Here is a 21,211-nt window from a genome sequence, read left to right as displayed (position 1 = left end):
CCCAAATATCCTTCAATTCAGAGGTAGGTCATAGCAGCTGGGTCAGACATTGTCAAATGTCCCTTTCCCTTTTTCCTTTCTTAAAGTTTCTTTTCTGGCTAATTTCACAGCCCCCATTTGTAATTTCTTAAGTGCTGACAGCATGCGATGCACTGAGCAAGGACTGCCAGCTTCTCCCTTCAAATACAGCTGCAGAGGATGGACTACTCTGACATGACTCACTCCCCCAAGACTAGAAAAGTCCTTTCCCTGGCCACTGGCTGGTGATTTAGGGGATTAAAACATTTTCCTGCTTGGCTTGTTGTTGTTTTCCTTCCCAGCAAAGGCCTAATAAGGTTTGTTGGCCCTAGCTGCAGTCAGAGTTTGTTCTCATTTACCCTCTTGCAGATGTCTTGTGTCATGCTCTTAGGATGATCGTGCTCTACTTCCTCTTCAATACCTGGGGGAGACCACCCATTGGTGGGGAAATGATTCCTCCTCTACCACAGAATCATAGAATGTGAAATGTGCATGCGACTTTATCAGTCATTTAGTAGACTGGCTTTCAGACTTTGTTCTGTGGAGCCTTTGAATGTCTGAAGGGCCTCTGGGAGAGGAGAAAAGAGCAGGCAAACCAGAATGAGGTACACTAGGCCCTCAACCTTCACTTCAACCAGAGCAATTCCACTTTTATCTGTTTTAAACAGTTTAAGGCAGGGAAGTGCACTGGAAAAGCCATTGATCGGGTTAAATTCTCTCGTTTGACAATTGGAGAAATTAAGGTCATGAGATGGGGGGATTTGCCCAGGGTCACAGAGCCACTGAAAGCAAAGCCTGATTTGCTGGCAACCCTCTTGGCATTGGATCAGCCTTGGCATATTTGTTGAAAGTTGACTTTGAAGTCTATGTTCCTTATCTGCCCAGTTTTCACTGTCTGCCATTCCTCAAGGAGTCCTCTTGTCTCTGTTATTGGGCCCTTGGTTATGTAGCTTCTCTGAGAACCTGTCTCTTCATTCATTTTGCCAGCAATCATTTGATGAGCTCCTGGAATGTGGCAGGCACAGCGCCAGTCACTGGGTTGACAGCATTAAATAGGACACATCCCAGATTAGAGGTGTGATGAGGGCTGTGAAGAAGTTCAGTGTTCCGGTTTGCTGATGCTGCTGTTATGCAAAATACCAGAAATGGATTGGCTTTTATAAAGCGGGTTTATTTGGTTACAAAGTTACAGTCTGAAGGCCATGAAAATGCCCAAATTAAGGCATTAACAGAAGTATACCTTCACCAAAGGAAGGCCAATGGTGTCTGGAAAACCTCTGTTAGCTGGGTTTTGTCCCAGTTCCTCTGTCAGCTCCTGTGCATTCTTCAAAATGTTGCCCTTGGGGCACTTTATTCTTTCTTAGCTTCTCTGGAACAAACTCTGGACTAGCAAAAGTCTGCTTTCAATGGCCATCTCCAAAATGTCTCTCTAAGCTGCAGCAGTGAGCTCCTTCTGTCTGTAAGCTCTTTATAGGACTCCAGTGATTAAATCAAGGCCCATGCTGAATGGGCAGGGCCATATCTCCATGGAAATAATCTAATCAAAGGTATTACCCACAGTTGGGTGGGTCACATTTCCGTAGAAACAACCTAATCCAAAGATTCCAACCTAATCAGCGCTAAAACATCTGCCCCCACAAGGTTACATCAAAGAACATGCTGTTTGGGGGGGCATAATACATCCAAACAGGCACACTTAGGATATAACTGAGTCACATGTTGGGGAGGCCTCTGCTCCTTAGGGTCTGGAGAATGTTTCTCTGAGGAAGTAGTGTTGAAGCTGAGAATTGAAGGTTGAGCACAGGGGTGGGGAGAGTGGGATAGATGCACCATTTTTTCTAAACTGCCTTATGTTTAAAATAGGTAATAACATGCATGGGGTATACAAAATTCCCAAGGTACCAAAAAGTAAGTGATGAAAATTCGGTCTCTCACCCTGTGCCGTAGTTATCCAGCTTCTTTTTTGGAGGAGACCCTGGTTAGCTTTTCTTGTTTACCCTTTCAAGGACAGTCAATGCATTTGCAAACACTTGGGTATAATTGTTTTATTAATATTCATATTTTTCCTTTTTAATTGAAATGGTAGCATATGACATACACTTTTTTGTGTCTTGATCTTGCCTTTTTCACTTAGTATCTTGGCGAGCATACCATAGAAGTATGTGTAGAACTGCCTCATTCTTTTTCATGGTTCTGTCGTAATTTTTTTAACCAGTCCTTTGTTGATGGACTTTTAAGGTGTTTACAATAGGTTGCTCTTACAAAGGATGCTGCACGAATAATTTCGTACCTGTGTAGTTTTGTACAATAGAAAAAATTCCTAGAAGCAGAATTGCTGCAGTCAAGGGTAAGCAAAGACATTTGTAATTTTGATAGCTGTTGCCAGATTGCCCTCCTCGGAGGTTGTAGCCATTTGTACTCTCATTAGCATTCAGGAGGGCGCCTGTCCCCCCATCAGCACCAACATGGGGTGTTAAATGTTGGAGTTTTTTAATCAATCCAGTAGGTAACAAGAGGTATTTCGTTGTAGTTTGATACGTATTTCTCTTATTATGAGTAAGCTTGAACATGTTTTGGTATGTTTTTTGAAGAGCCATTGCATTTGATTTTCTGTGAACTGTCCACATCCTTTGCTGTTTTCATATTTGTAGGCGCTTTATATGTTAAGGAAAATGGACTTTTGTCTGTGATATGATGCAGATTTTTTGGGTGTTTATCATGTCATTTTATTTTTTATGTTTTGGCCACGTAGGAAAATTTGGTCCCTATGTAACTGAATTCATGGATTTTCTAAGATGTCTAGATTTTATGTCACATTCAGAAAGACTTTATTTCTTCTGGATTATAACGTGTTCCATTTTGCCATTTTTCTTCTCCAGCACTGGGTTTTAATTTCTTTATTAAAAAAAAAAGTTCTAATATTTGTATAATTTATATCAAATGAAATGCTCAGCTCTTAATTGTACAAGATACAGATCATTCCCGTCGCCCCAAGGGTTCTTACAGGCCCCCCTCCGGTGAGTCCTCCCACCCAGAAGCAACACCGATTTGACTTCTAACGCAATAGGCTTTTTCTTCTTTTTACAAATAGAAGCCCAAGATATTTATGATATTTACATTTGTATGTGTCAGTGTACTTTCATCCTCACCTTATCCTCTAATTCCCCCAGAAGAAACAAGCGGCTTAAGTAGAGCAACAGGTGGTGGTTGCCTGTTGTAAGGACGGGGGATGAGTTATAAAGCTGAAGTGAATGTAACCCTCCGTTCAGTCCTCTTTCCTAAAAACATTATTATTAGCAATTTTGAGGCCTTGTAGAAAAGTTGGATTAGATTCAATACTCATTTTCTTAATGTGTTTTTTATAGATTTGTATTCATTTTATTAGCTTAAAACACAAAAAGTTATTTTATATCTCCTGCCCATAAAATTATATGTAGAAATGTGAAGACTCAGGGAAAAAAAAAAAAAAAAAGATAAAGAATTGAGGACTTCCCCCCTGCCCCCACCCCTGAAACCTAACCTAAACTGAACCCCAGGGCTCAATCTAAATTTTTTGTTTTGTTTGGTTGTGATGTCTAGGTGTTCAGGATTAATTTTTTTTTAACCACTTTAACCTTTCTTTTTTTTTTTTTTTTTTAATATTGAGCAGTTGAAGATTTATAGAAAAACCCTGCAGAAAGTACAGAGTTCCCATTTACTGACCTTGCCCCCACAGTTTTCCCTGAAATGAACATTGGGCATTAGTGTGATACTTTGGTTATAATTGATGAACCAACATTATTGTATTTTAAGTATAGTCTATAATTTACATTAGAGTTTACTATTTGTGGTGCACAGTTTATTTAAAAAAAATTTATTCTGGTAACATATATACAACATAAAATTTCCTGTTTTAACCACTTTCAAGTATCCAGTTCAGTAGGGTTAATTACATTCACTATATTGTGCTGCCATTACCACCATCCATTACCAAAATAGATGGGAATTTTTTTTTGCAGATTTTATTAAGGTATTTCCATTTATTGTATATTCCATCCAAATTATATAATCAATATCTCAGTGTCCACAGTGTCATTAATTAGTTGTATAATCATCACATTCACTTTTAGACTAATTTCATTACTCCAAAAAGAAAATTATCAGACACATTATCCCATTTCCCTCCCCCTATTATTTTTATTATTTTTTAAATTCAGTTTTATTGAAATATATTCAATACCATACAATCATCCATGGTATACAATCAACTGTTCACAATACAATCATACAGTTATGCATTCATCACCACAATCTATTTCTGAACATTTTCCTTACATCAGAAAGAATCAGAATAAGAATAAACAATAAAAGTAAAAAAAGAACACCCAAACCATCCCCCCATCCCACCCTATTTGTCATTTAGTTTTTGTCCCCATTTTTCTACTCATCCATCCATACAGTAGATAAAGGGAGTGTGATCCATAGGCTTTTCACAATCACACTGTCACCCCTTGTAATCTACATTATTATACAGTCGTCTTCAGGAGTCCAGACTACTGAGTTGGAATTTGATAGTTTCAGGTATTTACTTCTAGCTATTCCAATACATTAAAACCTAAGAGGTGTTATCTATATAGTGCATAAGAGTGTCCACCAGAGTGACCTCTCGACTCCATTTGAAATCTCTCAGCCACTGAAAGTATTTCGTCTCATTTTGCATCCCCCTTTTGGTCAAGAAGATATTCTCAATCCCATGATGCTGGGTCCAGATTCATCCCCGGGAGTCATATCCTGTGTTGCCAGGGAGATTTACACCCCTGGGAGTCAGGTCCCACGTAGTGGGGAGGGCAGTGAGTTCACCAGCCGAGGTGGCTCAGTTAGAGAGAGAGAGAGGGCCACATCTGAGCAACAAAGAGGTACTCAGGGGGAGACTCTTAGGCACAATTGTATGCAAGTTTAGCCTCTCCTTTGCAGTAATGAGCTTCATAAGGGCAAGTCCCACGATAGAGGGCTCCGCACATCAAATCGCCAGTCCCAATGTTTGTGACAACATCAACACCAGTCCAGGTGAGGAAGTCCAACACTTCTGCACCTTCCCCCAGCTCCTCGGCCTCCCCCCAGTATTGACCCCTGGTATTGGTGTGGTATACCAGTTACTGTTAATGAAAGACTCTTAAGGTATTACTGTTAACTGTAGTTCGTAGCTTGCAATAGGTATTTTTCCCCTACATAGCACTCTATTATTAACCATTTGTACCAGTTTCTGCAAGTACTTATTTAAATTTGTAGTGTTAATCAGTAACATATGACTCTAAACAACACCTTTCAACCAAGATCACCTACAATACGGCACTATTCCTTATATTCCTACTAATGAGCTACCCTCACCCCATATCTATATCCAAACATTTTAAGTTCAACCTCTTTATACATTCTGAACCTATTAGTTTACCACTCCCCCTTCTCAAACTTCTGTCTGTCTTTAGGTATCCTATATTCTACATTTTAAGACTCTCAGTTTACGCATTCTAGTTAGTTCATATTACTGAAATCATACGATATCTGTCCTTTTGTGTCTGACTTATTTCACTCAGCATTATGTTCTCAAGATTCATCCATGTTGTCACATGCTTCAGGACCTCATTCTTTCTTACTGCCACATAATATTCCATTGTATGTATAGACCACATTTTTTTATCGATTCATCTGTTGATGGGCATTTGGATTGTTTCCATCTTTTGGCAGTTGTAAACAATGCCGCTGTGAACATCAGTGTACACATCTCTATTCATGTCCCTGCTTTCGTATCTTCTGGATATATACTAAGTAGTAGAATTGGCAGGTAATATGACAATTCAGTATTTAGTTTGATGAAAATATTTTTAATCGGTTTCTTTCCTTCCCCTTTTTTTCCAGGGATTTTGTTTTTCTACTCTTAAATTAAGCTATATCTTTGTCTGTGACCAGTATATCAGTGAGTCTCACCAAGTACTTCTTAGAATTCTAAAAAACATAAAACAATTATATTTCAGGCTTTGTTACCCAGTTCTTTTTCTTTACGCCTTGGACAGGGTGAAGCAGGCATGTCAGCAGGATTTTAAAACATGGCTTAAAAAGTTAGATTAACAGAGAGTGCTCCTAGGATTGTGGCATCAAAGTCATAATCTCCTGAGTGTGGGTGTGGGAAGGCAGATTTACTGTGGAGACACAGCAGTGGCTCCTCAAACAGGAAACCAGTACTTTTCTAGGTGTGTCCCTCTGTTAACATTTTGACTGTTCCGTCCCGTTGAGGCATTCCTTGGCCTGTAAATGCTGAGATTGAGGGGGATCCCAGCTCAGAATGCCGTCTCCTTGGCAAAGGTGATTCATTACACAAGCCAGAACAGTTTCTGAACCCAGCCTCAGTCTCTTGCCACAAAATTCCCTCTAATTATCACTTTTTCAAAGCACCCTGCCACTTCCAAAGATGGAATTCAAATCCTAAGCTTTTTCTGTCCTGTTTGTTGCCTGTTTTCAAAGGCAGCTCAAGTACATGATCAGATAAATCAAAGAACACAGCCTCAACCTCTCTGGCTTCTGTGGGGTAGGGATGAGCTATATGGTCGTGCTGTCAGCTCAGCAGCGCAGGAAAAGCACCAGCCTGAGCTCTGCTAGGGCTGAACAGTAGGGTTTTTTCCATTCCTGCAAAGAGAACAAAAATTCTCTCTTGCATTGCCATCCATGAGGCAATTGTAAGACCTGGTACCGACACGAGGAAGCTCATAACAGAGAATAGACACAAGATGATACCACCTGAGTAGCTAACAAGGTTTAGATGTCCTTAGTGCTCATTCACCATGAAGGAGGAAGCCCTGCTTGTGAGTGTGTTTTAATCAGCTCTGGGGATGGCTTTCCAAAAGTGTTTCTCTTTCCCCACCTCACCTTCTTCCTCTAGGTTAATTTTCTGTATATAAAACAACTTCAGAGGAATAAGATTTCCACATCATCAGTCCCATTAGGCCCTCTGCAGAGGGATGTGCGAAATAAATACTGCAGACCAAGGATATGGTGCCAGTGCCCTTGGTGGCAGATGAAATTTGTGAATACTTGCTTAGCATCTATAAAAGGAAGAGTGTCATCAAAAGTTTAATGCTTTAAAAATATATATATAAAAGAATTTTCTGGGAAGCACTGCGGTTAGACATCTAAGTTAGTGCTTGTATGCTACTTTTTGTGAGTCTTTGTGGCCTGTGCTGTTTAGCCCTTTTTGCCTCCAATTTTCCCTTTATTTAGACAACTCCTAAAGGGCACTTTTATATTTTGTATGCTTCTATCTGTTATGCTTCCAAGTTTGTGACTTCTCAAACCATACAGTCCTTTAATGCGTGGCAGAAATTCCGTGATCTTTATTTACTTGCTCATTTTCAGGGTTCCAAAAAGAACCTTTAGGTTGGTGAGGTTTCTCTGAGAAAATGGATTTATGTGTGTTCAGACAAAAAATATTTTTAACATATGCATATTCATGTTGGAAGCCAGTGCTAAATAGTTATACAGCAGAGCTGTCAGGTCAGGCTGAGGCTTCCCGGGATTTTCAGTGACCCCTTTTCATGTCTTTCAATAACTTAATTGAACACTCGCCATATGCCAAGTCCCGGGCTGGGCGTGGAGCTGGAGGGTGAATGGAGCGGGGAGCCAGGCCGCCATGGATGCTCCCTTTGTGAATCTGTCTTCAGTCCTGGCTCACACTGCAAAGACCATCAAATGATGAGAGGCGCCATGGTGAGACTGGCATCCCGAGACACAGCAGTCTCCTCTGCCACATCTCACAGCTCCCACAGAAAAGTGCCATCATCCCCTTTCAACTTTGCAAAGCAAAAGGAAAGTAGAATTGTGCCTTTCTCTCTAGACTGTTTGTCAGTGAATGCTTTATTCTTTTATTCTAACTGGGTCCACCAAGGCTTGAAGGCATCCCAGGGCCTGTACATATTTGTGTCCCATTTATCATGGAAACAAAACCTCCCGGTGTGAGGAACATCCTGATGCCATCCTGCCATAAATACAAGCTTACCTTGGAAAAATACAGCTGGGTGGGAGAGTAGCTGAGTCGGCTTCATTTCCAGAGACTTTGGGAATATTTGTTCACATCTTTCATACCAGTGGCCTCATCTCACCACTAATCTAATGTGGGGAGATTGAAAGAAAGATTGAAAGAAGTTGTTGTGTTATATGTTTGAGTCCCTTCATAAAGGTAATAGAAAGGACAAAGTGGGGTGAAGTTTTTCCATTCAATTTCTATTTTGGGGGTCGTGTCATTTTCTGTATGATGCAAAACTATAGTTAGGGCTGGAAGGTTACAGTTAAAAGTCACAGGGTTTGGACTGAATCCTCTGTCTTCCTTTCTCAGTTGGAGGATTCCTTCATTGATAGAGGATAGGTGCTGAGCTGAGATAGACCAAGATGGGCTCCCAGCCACTTAGAAGCTGTGCAGCCTTGGGCAGCTTACTTAACATCCATTAGCCTCAATTTCCTCATCTGTAAATTGGGGTTAAAAGCAGTTACCTCATTGGTAGGTTTAATGATTATGGATTAAATGAGATAATGTCTGTAGAGCCCCTGGTTTATAAAGGGACTCATCTAATGATAGTTTCTCAATAATGGTTAGAACAATCCCAGAAGCCTCTACCAGGTGTTCAGGGTACTTGGCTCCTTTGTAGCTTCTTTTATCTGTCATCTCTTGACCAGGAGGAACTATTGAGGTACACAGTAGGTGCTCAAAGAATGTTTGTTGAAATGAATGAGTCTTTGTATTTTCTTTGTCCTGTTGTCTTAGAACAGCATTTCACACCATGCATTGTCTCATAAGATGCTTTGATAAAACTGGTCAGATAGATTTGGGAAATGCTTCAGAGTCTGCAGCACATAGATACCAGCTGTTTCTAGAGATGAATAGTGCATATTGCTATAATAGAAGCCCAGAAAAGTTGTGAAGAGAAAAACCCCACCTAGCTTTTTAAACTCAGCATTTTCCAAACTCATTTGACTACACAGGGTAATAACAGTACCTCCAGGAGGCTGTGATGAGGCTTGACTGGGTTGACTTGTGTGAAATACTTAGAACAGAGGGAGCACCCTCTGTTAGGGGGCTGCTGGGGTGGTGATTAAGTGCCTTCTAATGTCTGTGGACTCTTCCAGAGTATTTAACTATTCCCCTATTGATGGGCATTTAAGTTATTTCTGGACATTGTGCTGCAGTAGAACCCTCATACACATATCCTTGTGCAGATATTTCTGTGGGAGAGATTCCCGGAGGTAGAATTGCTGGTCAAAGGATATACACATCCAAAAATCGGATAGATGCCTCAAAATTACCCAGAATCTGACCAGCCATTCTCTAACAGATCATTTGCCTGCTAAAGAGATAAGGAGCTCTGTTCCCTGACCCCTTGCGTGTTGGGGCCTGTTTCTTCTCCTCTTCACTGTAACTGAAAATGGGATGGAACATAACTGAAAGTCACCCCCTTCTTTTGTCTTGCAGAGTCTGGCTGTAAATAAGAGACCAAAATGACTGACTCAAAATATTTCACCACTACCAAGAAAGGTACTGTTTGTTTCACTGTGGGGACTTGACCTCCTTTTTCCTTGCCTGACCCTCCTCTTGCTCCAGGCAGGGGCCGGGGGTGGGATTTAGAGGCCTGGGAGCAGGGATGACCCAGAGCTTCTTGACCCTGTGGATCAGGAAAACGGCATTGTTGTTGATGTAAGAAATTGTCCACTCCTTTTAGAACTCAAGGAGGGAAGAGTGTTAGCTCCAAGTATAAGGGAAAAAGTCTCTTTTCTCCCGCAGTGACTTGAAATTGTTTTTGTTTTCTTCCCCTGGACAAAAGGAAGCCTACATAATTCTCTCAGCAGCTCTGCAGTGATATCTCTGTGTGTATGTCTGGTCCTTATCCAGAGGGTACACATTGTACTTGACTGCAGTCAAAGTTGACATCCTGTTTTTCATTTGACGTTATCATAAACATTTTCCCACAATTCTGTGGAGCTGTGCGCTGGAGCTGCTGCACTGAAATTTGCTAAGCTAGTCTTAAGTTGTTAGGCATTTTGGTTGCTTCCACCTTTAGAGGAATGGAGAATATTGAAGTGGCTGACAAATGTGTTTTAACCCTGTAGGCATCTTTCTGACAAGCCCTTCCCTCCTCCCTCTTTTTTCCAAATGAGAGTTACACATTCCTGGTGACCAGCTGAAAGAGTCTGCTGATAGGCCAGCTGAGCCAGGACCCGAGGCTGGTCCTTCCTCAAGCTTTTTGAGTATTTGTCCAGCCAGTTTTCATCGAGACCCTACCATGTGGGTGGAGAAGACCACGTCTCAGACCGGGCTTTGCTTTCAGTTGAGCTGGGAAGAGACTCTGTTGAGTAACAATCACACAAAAGGGTGTTGAGAGCTGTGGTAAGGGAAGTACAGGGCATGGCTGGAGGAGTCAAGGTAGTTAGCCAGACCAGTGGGGCATGGGTGAGGAACGAGGGGAGCGAGGGGCAGGAACGAAGTGGAGCACATGTTGGTGAGGAGTGTGGTGAAAGTAGAGGCTGGAGAGGTTTGCAGGCACCAGGCCACAGGAGGAGAACTTGGTGCTGAGGGTATTAGGGTACAGTAGTGGGTGTTTTGTGGGGTTTCTTTGTGTGGGGGTAGGGAGTGAGGGGTGTCTGGGAAAAGATACCCAGGTTCAAATCTTGAATCTGACATCAGTGATGGTTTTAAGCAAGGGAAGCTCTGAGGCAGATTCAGATAATGGACTGAAGAGGATGAAACTGGAGGGAGGCAGAGAGATCAGTGCCATAGCCTGGTTGAGAGGTGATGGTGCTTGAGCCAAGGGGTGGCACAGGCGGAAGAGAGAATGGATGCTCTAAGAGTGATTTAGGACAGAGGAGTGGTGACTGACTGGGGGCCATCAGAGGAAGGGAGGCCTTTCAGAAGCAAGAAGATACCAGGTTTACCACCCCCCACCCCAGCTCTCTGGGGACTGAGGTCTTAGGCCTGGACCCGTCTTTGAGGCCAGTTGTACTGTATCCAACCAAACCCTTCTAGCAAAGCAGGGGCAGGCCTGCAGCAGGGTCCAGAGTCCAGGTTGTCATGGTCATGTTGGATGCCAGAGCAGGGAGACACAGGCCCCTTGGTGTTTTGGAGAAGAGTACATGTTCCCTTCAACCCTCCAGAGCCCTGAGTTGAACTGCAAGGGCTGCAGATTCCACTTGGCTTCCTGGAGCAATATCCGCAGTGCAACCTTCCCTTGGCTGTGCTGTGAGATTATTTTTAATTAACATTGTTTGCTGTCTCTCATCTCAAGTTCTTTGCTGAACCCCACATTGGTCAGCCTAGTCATAAAAACCTAGTCTCTTTCTCACTGTACATTCACCTAGAACTCCTCTGCACATTCCCTCAAATGATAGTTTCTGCTTCATCCCCACCCCAGAGGGAAGCCCAGGGCTCTCATTCTGTAAAAGAGGGATCCAAGGCAAAGAACATAATTCCTCTAGGGTCACATGGTGAATTAATCATTATATTGGCAACCGTCAGTGAAGGCCCACTGGGTGCCAGGCACTGAGGTTAGCCTTTCACATGCGAGCGTTGGAGGAAAGAAGTCAACGCCCCATAAAGGTGGAGAGTCCAGGCAAGGATACAGGTTCAGAGAAGCAAAGCGAGTTATCCTGGGTAGGCCCGAGAATAGTGACTTAGACCATTTGAATCCTGGCCCTACCATCTACTAGCTGTACGTTTGTAGGCAAGTTGCTGACCCCCTAACAGCTTCCATTTGCTCATCTGTAAAATAGGGAGAAATGCAGAATTATTGTGAGGATGAGAGGAGAAACTGCATGGGAAAAAAGTTATAGTGCTTGACTTAGCAAAGGCTCAGGAGAAGCTGGCTCTTGTTTTGGGAGCTGGAGGCTGGTCTGACTCCAGAGTCTGCCCTAACGGTTATCGGAGTCCTGACTCCCTCTCCATGGCACGCCCTTGAGCAACCCTACTTCCTCATTTGCTTTTTCCAGATCATCAAGTTCTTAAGAACAATTTATTGCGTGCTACAGCCCTAGTGTGTAGCTGAATCGCCATTTTCAGAACTGGGCCACCACTTGTGGCTCAGGAAGTGAAACCCTGAACAAGCTGTTTTTTCTAGATGTTCTAGGAAAATCGGCAAAGACAATGTGTGGGAAAGGATCAATTCCCACCCTTTGATTGAGGATGGCTGAGAATGTTGTGTTTCCTCTGTACATTTTTAGCAGTCCAGCTGAGCAGGACCTGCCCTCATGCTTTACTATCCCTCAGAACCTTCATCTCTCACACACTTCCTGTCTCCTGGATCTACCATGACCGCCAGGCTTTCATCTTGATAATTCCCCTCCTAGCAGGCGTTCTAGTCCCTCGCTGCTGCTTGTCCCACCAAGGCCAGGGGCCTAAAGCTGCCCTCAGCTGACAGCACAGGTGTCTTCCTTCCCTCTCTCTTGTTCCTTTGCAAGTTGGGGGAGGGGATCATCTCCTGGCAGGGTGGGGCCGGATTGCTCACACCTGCCTCCTTTTCTTAGGGGAGATCTTTGAGCTGAAGGCAGAGCTCAACAGTGACAAGAAGGAGAAAAAGAAGGAGGCAGTGAAGAAAGTGATTGCGTCGATGACTGTGGGCAAGGATGTCAGGTGGGCAGGAGTGGGCAGGGTGGCAGCCAGAGGCTGGCTGACAGAGGGAGGGTCAGGAACCTGGGTCCAGTTCAGATGATCTCTCCTGTAGGTGTCTCTAGGCACCATATGCCCACAAATCTCCTTTCCAAACAGAAGACTGTTTACACAGAGCTTATGAGCACAAGTGCCGGTGGGGTCAGGCAGCATTGCAAGGGAGTGGAGTGGACCAGGCTGAAAAGGCCCCAGGAGATGGCGCGGATGGGGTATGACCCTGTCAGAAACTCCAGAAGATTTCTGCCTCTGGGAAATGAACCTGGTGGGGCTGGGTCTTCTGGATTTTAAAAAGAACTGGGAATCTGTATTTTTTATTTTAACTCTCCCTATTTTAAAGTGCCAGATGATGTTAAACCAATAAGGAAACAAACACAGGGTGGTCCAAGTAAAACACATCTGCAGATTGGATTTGTCCAGAATGTTACCACTTTGCAGTCTGGTTTGTGTCTGATTGCCAGAGCAGATTACATACAGGATTGCTTCCCCCTACCCCCACTCATGCTCTCCCCTGCCTAGAATGCCCCTTCCCCTTTTCCATTTACCCAGCTCATTCTTCTAGCTTAAAAATCCATCTGAGGTCCTCCTTCTCCCTCCTGCCTTCCTTCCTCACCCCAGCCCACAGGGTTACTGCCCTGAACTGACAGCATTTGTTATCTGTTCCTGTCACCCAGCACTGATTTTAGAATGTACCGTATGAGCAGGTATCTTCTCATGTGTTTTTGTGGTTACCTGCCCACCACATCAGTTAGTCCCAAAGGCAGAGGCTGGATTCTATGACAACTTACATTGGTACAGTGTTTGAGTCCACAGAATACTTTCAGATTGTTTTCTCAGACATTCTTCACATCTCCCATATTGTAGGTAGTGGCATTTTTACTGCCAAAGAAACCAGCTAAAGAAGGAGTAAGACGATTGCCCAAATGTCTTGTGGTTACTGGCAGAACTAGGCCCCAAACCCCGCTTTTCTGAAATCCAAATCCAGGTTGCTTTTTGCCCTACCCTCTGTGCCCTGTGCCACAGGGGCCTGGGTGCTGACATGGAGCAGCTGCCCCGTCCAGCCCCTGCGGCACAGTTGCACGGATCCGGACTTCTCCATGGATTGGCCCATCCCATCACCACCCTCAGCAAGGTCCTGACAATGACAGAGGAGAAAAAGTTCTGCAGAGAGACCTGCCAAAGATGAAGCAGCAGGGGATCAGATCTCTGCTGGAAAACTGGGCCTCCTTCCAAATGAGATTAGTTTGGAGACAAAGCTGTTCTCCTTAAACTAGAACACCAGTGTCACCTTCTCACAGAGGAAACATCTTTGTTTTTCCGTCCCCAATGAGCGTGTTTTGCTGATGTGACAGGCACGAAAGAGCAAGTCAGGCTCATCAGCAGTTCTTGCTCCTTTTCCGCTGCTCCCCCTTCTTCCTGGTGCATCATCTTCTGAGATGATGCATCAAATTCAGCTTCTATTGGACTCCTGGGGGTTGGCCACGGTGGCCGCCTCCCTGCTCAGGAAGTTCACTTTGACCTCTTAAATCTCTAAGTTACAGTGTCCCTGCCCATGAAAACACGAGAACATGATTCCAGAGATAGAAAATTGCTCTCATCTCATACGTCACACCTGGGAATCTGGGAGTGTTGGGTGCTGTGTTGGGAAGGATTCCACGCAGCATAAAGGCGGTCATGAGCATAGGCTTTGGAGGCAGACCTGGTTCCTCAGGCAGGTGAATTATTTATGAGCACCAAAGTTCTCTGCCATCAAATGGAACTAACCCCTCACCTCTTAGGACTGTTGAATGAGATCAAGTATGGAAAGCCCTGCGCGCCAAGCCTGGCGTATAGTGCTGGCTCTGGGTATGCTGGCACTGGCTCTTAGTGGGTGACAAAGCTGTTCTTGTGATGACAGTGGACTCCCATCCCTGCTTTCCTATACACTCCAGAACCAGCAGCCCAACATAAGGGGGCTACATTAAGTCTCCGGGAGGGAAAAGGAATAGTTATCATCTACTCTGCACCTCCCAGATGTCAAAGGCTAGATACCTTAAGTATGTTGTCTCATTTAGTGAACACAAGGGCCCTGGGAAGTGGGTGTTTGTTACATCTTTCCTTCAGATGAGGAAACCGAGACTCGGGATGAAGGCATTTTAGCAACATCATACAACCAGCAAGAGGCAGAGCTTGGATTTGAACCAAGTCTGATGGGCTCCAGAGCTCATGCCTGAACCCTGAAAAAAAAACAAAGGAATTTTTTTGTTTTGTTTTGTTTTGTTTTAAAATCCTCTCTAGAATTCCTTTTCTACCCATAGGTGTTCATTGTAACAGAGCATAGTTATGTCTTCTTCCCTTTTACTAGGAAATCCTGTTTATGTTTCTTCTTCCCTCTCACCCACTGCTTCCTGTGCACCCTCCAAATTATCTGCTTGAAAATCCTCCTTTCCCTTTCTTAAGCCTTCCCCCCTCTGACCTCATTTTGACCTTTCAGTGCTCTCTTCCCTGATGTGGTGAACTGTATGCAGACAGACAACCTGGAGCTAAAGAAGCTGGTATATCTGTACTTGATGAACTATGCCAAGAGCCAGCCTGACATGGCCATTATGGCTGTCAACACCTTTGTGAAGGTGAGTGCGAGCGTGATGGGAGTGTGTGGAGTGCTCACTGCTCCATCTTCCCTTGAGCTCCATGGTGGAAGCACTCAGGCTCTCGCCCTAGCCTTTAGACCACCTCCACCTGTCCAGCCTGGGTCCTCTTCCTCCGAAAGAGGACTTCTGCTGTCTTTAGAAAATCAGGTGCTAGAGACCCTGCTGAACTCATTCCCCATGAGGTTGCACCAAGCCTGTTGAATCCCTTCATGCCCCTTGATAGGGCAAGATTCAGCAAGCTTCCGAGAACTTCTTGTGTTCCTCTTCTAGACGTTGCTCCTTTCTATGTTTTCTCTCCTCCAGACTGAGGAGCAAGTGGGGACCTGAATATTCAACTCTTATTATCTCCCCTAACCCCTGTTGATGCAGATATGGGAAACTGAGAGTTTCTGTGGTTCACTTGGAAGATTGAGGCTGTGGTGCTGGATATATGTGTTTCAGTCACAGCTCTGTGACCTTGGACGAGCTCCTGGCCTTCCTGACAGCCTCAGCTTCCTCATCTGTAAAAAGAGGCCAGTATTGTATGTCTCCTGTGAAAGGAGAGAATGCACAAAGCCCTGGGCACAGTGTCTGCCAAATTCTGGGTGCTCGCTATGTGGCATTTACTTTGCATACTGGTGCAGCAGTCGGTGGGAGATTCCACAGCAGCCGTCTGATAGCAGTCCAGCTGAGACTGGAGCTGTTGACGTGAGCAGGCCCAGGAGAATCGGAAGCCACAAATGGCTCATCCCTCCCCTGCCCCTGGCCAATGGCTGGTTCCCCTCAGGACTGTGAGGACCCCAACCCCCTGATCCGGGCCCTGGCCGTGCGGACCATGGGCTGCATCCGCGTCGACAAGATCACAGAGTACCTGTGTGAGCCCCTCCGGAAGTGCCTGAAGGACGAGGATCCATATGTGCGCAAGACAGCAGCTGTGTGCGTGGCCAAGCTTCACGACATCAACGCCCAGCTGGTGGAGGACCAGGGCTTCTTGGACACCCTGAAAGATCTCATCTCTGACTCCAACCCCATGGTAAGCCTCTCTCACCCATCAGGCCACCTCCACCTCCACCACCTCCTGGGTTGCTTTGAAAGACTTTGGCTTAACCCTCCATCAGGCAGTTCCCCAGTTCCTGCAGCGTGAAGCCTTGCTGGGTGTGTTAACCCTTCTCATGTCCTGCAGTGATACGGGTGTGGTCTGTGGATTCCCTTCTCTGTGCCCTCTCTAACTAGCTGTGTGGCTTGGGCAAGCTGTTTGACCTTCAGTCACTAAAATGGATCTAACTCTGTGTGGCTGGCAGGAGTGCTGTGGAGGCTCAGAGCCATGAAGGTGACATGCCTGGCATGGCCTAGCACACAGTCAATTCTAGTGCTCTCCTTCCGCCCCTTCCAGTCACCGTCACTGTTCCTTGTCCTCTACCAAGACCATCTGTAAGCTTAGAATCTGAGGTGCTTTTCCCCTGCCTTACATCTTTGCAGGGTTGTAAAGGAAGTGGCATATCATGGAAGACAGGGCACCAGGATGTGGCTGGAGAACGCTGGTGTCATCATACACAGTGGTGGCAGCATGTTAGAGGACAGTTTGGCCCTGTTAAGGAAATGCACAAACCCCTCAACCCAGCCATTCCCTCTCAACCCACAGAAACATGGATCTCATGCAGGCCCTGGGAAGCCTATACAGCCCTTCATCATAGGGAGAGATGAAAACAACACGTTCGGAACACATATTAAGATGGCTGCTTTAATGAAAATGGGTTGAGGGTTCAGAGCTTCACCTGGCAGGCCCTCTGCCCTCCAGCCCCCGTCTACTCCTGCCAGCCTTGAGGGGCTCTGCGGGAATCTTCTAGTTCTGAGAAGCAGTGGGACCAGTGAAATGAGCTGTTATAGCTGGTAATGGGCTATGCTATGTAAGAGTGTTGGGAATGCTTTGTATTGCCAGCACTCAGTGCTAGTCCTTGTTTTTTTTCTTGCCTCTCCTTTTTCTTAAAAGGTGCAGTTATTTTAGTCCCAATTTGCAGATGAGTCAATAGGGCAAGTGCAAGGAGTGGATTTGGTTTATGCTCGAGACCCTGCCTTCTGGGTCATGTTCCTTCAGTGTCATTGGGGCTGGGGAGCACCAGCCCTGCCACCTCCTAGCCTGTGAGCAGCCTCTGCCCCTTTCACCTTCTCAACCAGGTCGTGGCAAATGCAGTGGCCGCCCTCTCAGAGATCGCCGAGTCTCACCCCAGCAGCAACCTGCTCGACCTGAACCCACAGTCCATTAACAAGCTGCTGACGGCCCTGAACGAGTGCACTGAGTGGGGCCAGATCTTCATCCTGGACTGCCTGGCCAACTATACACCCAAGGACGACCGGGAAGCCCAGAGGTGAGCAGGCTGCCCCTCGCTGGCCAGCTTGGCTTGACCTGGTTCTCAGGGGGCTCCCCCGACAAGCTGGGCCTCAGGCCTCCAGTGGGCCCCTTTCCAAGGCTTTTCCCCACAGACCATCTCAGACATACTTCAGGGCAGCCTGCCTACTTCACGTCCCTCCAGAGCCAACTTATGTCAGCAGCACACATGTTGCTTCAGGCAGTCGACTCACTGCTCAGTATGGGCACAGACTGAAGCCAGGACCTGAGCTGGGAGCAGACAGAGACCCTAGTCATCTCAGACCCAGTGGAGGTGATGGAGAGCCTCTGTGCCACCATCCGCTGACTTCTCACTGGGTTCCTGAGGCTCTCTAGGTGTTCTCCAAGGATTAGCTAACCCTTAGTGCAACTCTGTGAAGGAGGTCCCATCCTCACCTTCATTTTGCAGATAAGGAAACCCTGTCTTAGCAAGGTGGCGGGAAATGTATGGGACTCAGATGACTCTTGTGCTGAACCAGCGTGCTGTCCTCCTGAGTCCCCTAGCTGTAGGGGGGAGGAAAAGAATTGACACTTAGAGAGTATTTATTTTATGCCAGGCTCTGTGCTTGAGGCTTTCCATGCATTTTCTCACCCAAGCCCTCAGCAATCTTGGGAAGTAGGCATTGCCATTCCATTTCACAGTCGAGGAAACCAAGGCTCAGAGCAATTTTAACCTACTTGGGGTCAGTTAACAGCAGAACTGGGATCTAGATTTTTCTCCTGTGGAAGACATGATATTTTGATAACTAAAAGCAGGATGTTTTGCCTTGTGTGTCTCTTATTTGTCCCATTGGAATGGACCCCAGCATCTGTGAGCGGGTCACCCCGAGGCTGTCCCATGCCAACTCCGCCGTGGTACTGTCTGCTGTGAAGGTGCTGATGAAGTTCATGGAGATGTTGTCCAAGGACCTGGACTACTATGGCACGCTGCTCAAGAAGCTGGCCCCGCCCCTGGTCACGCTGCTGTCTGCGGAGCCCGAGCTGCAGTACGTGGCCCTGCGCAACATCAACCTCATCGTGCAGAAAAGGTGATGAGCCTGCCCCCCTCACAGGCTGTGTGTACTCTGGGGGGAGTCTCTTCTGCTGAGGATAACAGATCTGTTGCCACTTGGGCAGTCTCAAAGAGTAGCTTGACTCAGTGGTTCCCAGCTGGATCTACTTGACCCCCCAGGGGACATTTGGCAATGTCCGGAGATACTTTGGTTGTCACAACTGGTGGGAAGGGGCTATTGGCATCTAATGGGAGGAAGCCAGGGATGCTGCTCATGATCCTAAAGCACAAGACAACCCCCCACAACAAAGAATTATCCAGCCCAAAATGTCAGTAGTGGTGAGGATGAGAAACTCCGGCTTAGCCTAACCAGGGAGCAGGCCAGGTAAAGTTCTTAACCGTGGACAGTGAATGGCTTTGGAGTCCACAGTGCCCCCCTTTTCTAAAAGGGTGTAAAAAATGTTTTCCGGGGACATACTCCACAGCTCTAGTCAAATTTCCTGAGGTTGGAGGACTCCAAGATGGTGGAGAACAACTGGACTTTGCATCAGCCTTAGGGCCTGGGGGAGGGATATATCGAAGTCACTCAGTATGCTGTGGGCTCATTTTCCAATGCTGTGGTCAACAGTAAGGCACTGTTACTAAAGGAAGGGGTCGGGACCTGGGCTGGAGTGGGCCAAAACCCAACTATCCAGCTCTGGTTCCTAATGCCTGTGGCAAGAAGGATGCTCTGGGATAATCACCTCCTTTCCTGTGAGGGAGCCCTGCAGCTCTGTGGAGTGGGCTTGGACTCCTGAGTTCTCCTCCCCGCTGTTTTAATCAGAGGACTTGAGCATCATATGTCACGAAAGGCCCTGTTCCTGAGGGTCGGGGATACACAGAGAGCAAAAGCCTCTGCTAGTCATTTTCACTTGGGAATAGCACATGCTCATTGCCACTGTGACATCAGTCTGGTTCTTAGTACACTCTTGGGGTCCCAGAGATACCAGGTGAACCGGGATGTGTGCGAAGCCTTGGGAGGTAAATATGGGAAAGCTTTCTGAATGCCTGAACAACGGGATGAGACTAGGGATTCAAGTTGCAGTGTGGGTCTTTACATACCAGTGCCTTTGGGTTGCTGGATTAAATAAGGTGTAGTGATATAGTGACTTGTAGGCCCAGACCAGGACAAAGTGGCTCCCTGTGCCATATTTAACATGGTAAATCTCATAAAAAGTTGTTGCATGTCGCTGAGGCCTGGCCTGGTCCTAACATGAGGTTGTGTAGTTTTTGCTGGGTCATGATTGCAGAAATCCTCCTATTGCACAGCCCGGGATCTTGCCTCCCACCAGGCACAACAAAGTCTCCTTGCTCTGCCAGGACCACCCCACAGCTTGCACAGTAGCACCGAGTACCCTGGGCGTCTCCTTTCTCTCTGCTGTGTCCTCTCCCTTCTCCATGGTCTGTCCTCATTCCTTTTCTATACTCCTCCCTTTTCTGAAAGGGCATGGGACTCAGAAGATGGTAATTCTCATTTTGCTCCCACCCTAACTAACCTTGTGACTTTGTGACCTTATTAACCTTGTGTGACCTTACACAAAGCTCTCACACTCTGAGGTTTCCTCTTGTAAGAAAAACAAGACAGGTGGTGCCAGCTGTGCCTTTGGAAGAGAGTTGCCTTTGAAGACAAGAATGGTGACGTGTGTGAAACTGCTGATGACAGCTCCTGTGTGACGAGCACTTTCTCTGAGGCAGGCCTCATGCTAGATGCTTCTTGATTAACTCTCACAATAGTCCTATTATGTAAGTGCCTATGTCAGGGGTCCCCAAGACTACCCCATGTTTGGAGATTTGCTAGACGGACTCCCAAGGCAGCCAGGAGTTGTACTCACAGCTAAGATTTATAGTGATACGAAAGGAATACACATCATTTCCCAAGGGGAAAAGGCGCAAGCAGAGTCTGGAGGAATCCATGTGGAGGGTCCTTATGTTCCCTCCCTCCCATGAGGGGCCACTCAGAGCGCACTCTTCCCTCAGCAACAGAAAATGCAGCAACGTGTGTGTGTTGTCTGCTCAGGAAAGCACATTTGAGACTCAGTGCCAGGGATTTTAATTGGGGGCTGATCACATAAGCATCCTCTGCCTGGCATGTGCCAAGATTCCAGACTCCCTGAAGGAAAGCAGGTGTTCAGCATAAACCACGTGCAAACAGTCTAGGCACGGTTAAGCACCCTCCTCAGTCCTGGATCAGTGGGGGCCCTCCGAAATCCAAGCTCCCAGAAACACCAGGCCTTTCTAAGGAGAACAGTCTCGGCCCTGCTACATTAACTCTTCCCCTTGACTGTGAACATCTCTCATTTGTACTCCCTCTTTCCTTCCTGTGATGCGGTCAAATAAGTGGCTGGTCAGAACCTTGCTCAGGCGTATGAGTGGGCCCTCCGCCCAGGAGCGAGCAGCTGCAGCAGTGTCTCTGCCTGTCCAGGTGTTGGGCTCCACCCCAGACCGAGGAGAAGGTCCCAGCAGACGTGGAAGTTTTCCCATGGAGCTTATGCCTT

At 46.1% G+C, this 21,211-nt stretch overlaps 1 protein-coding gene across 7 annotated transcripts in view; it reads left to right on the top strand.

Moving 5' to 3' along the window:
• Window positions 1-21,211, top strand: part of AP1B1 (adaptor related protein complex 1 subunit beta 1) — a 54,576-nt gene that overhangs the window by 10,579 nt on the left and 22,786 nt on the right. For 5 of the 7 annotated variants that reach the window (XM_037816704.1, XM_037816708.1, XM_037816707.1 and 2 more), the window contains exons 2-7: window positions 9,512-9,574; window positions 12,553-12,658; window positions 15,165-15,300; window positions 16,088-16,333; window positions 17,476-17,666; window positions 18,493-18,714. In XM_037816704.1, the coding sequence (XP_037672632.1) occupies window positions 9,538-9,574; window positions 12,553-12,658; window positions 15,165-15,300; window positions 16,088-16,333; window positions 17,476-17,666; window positions 18,493-18,714 (938 nt within the window). In that variant the 5' untranslated portion in view covers window positions 9,512-9,537. Of the gene's footprint in view, window positions 1-9,511; window positions 9,575-12,552; window positions 12,659-15,160; window positions 15,301-15,690; window positions 16,334-17,475; window positions 17,667-18,492; window positions 18,715-21,211 lie in introns of those variants that run through there. The other 2 variants (XM_037816709.1, XM_037816710.1) reach the window with 2 other exon arrangements.

This window comes from Choloepus didactylus, chromosome 23 (assembly GCF_015220235.1).
Source record: "Choloepus didactylus isolate mChoDid1 chromosome 23, mChoDid1.pri, whole genome shotgun sequence".
Lineage (NCBI taxonomy): Eukaryota > Metazoa > Chordata > Mammalia > Pilosa > Megalonychidae > Choloepus > Choloepus didactylus.
Note: the sequence above shows the minus strand (reverse complement) of the source record. Positions and strands in the feature narration are given on the sequence as shown.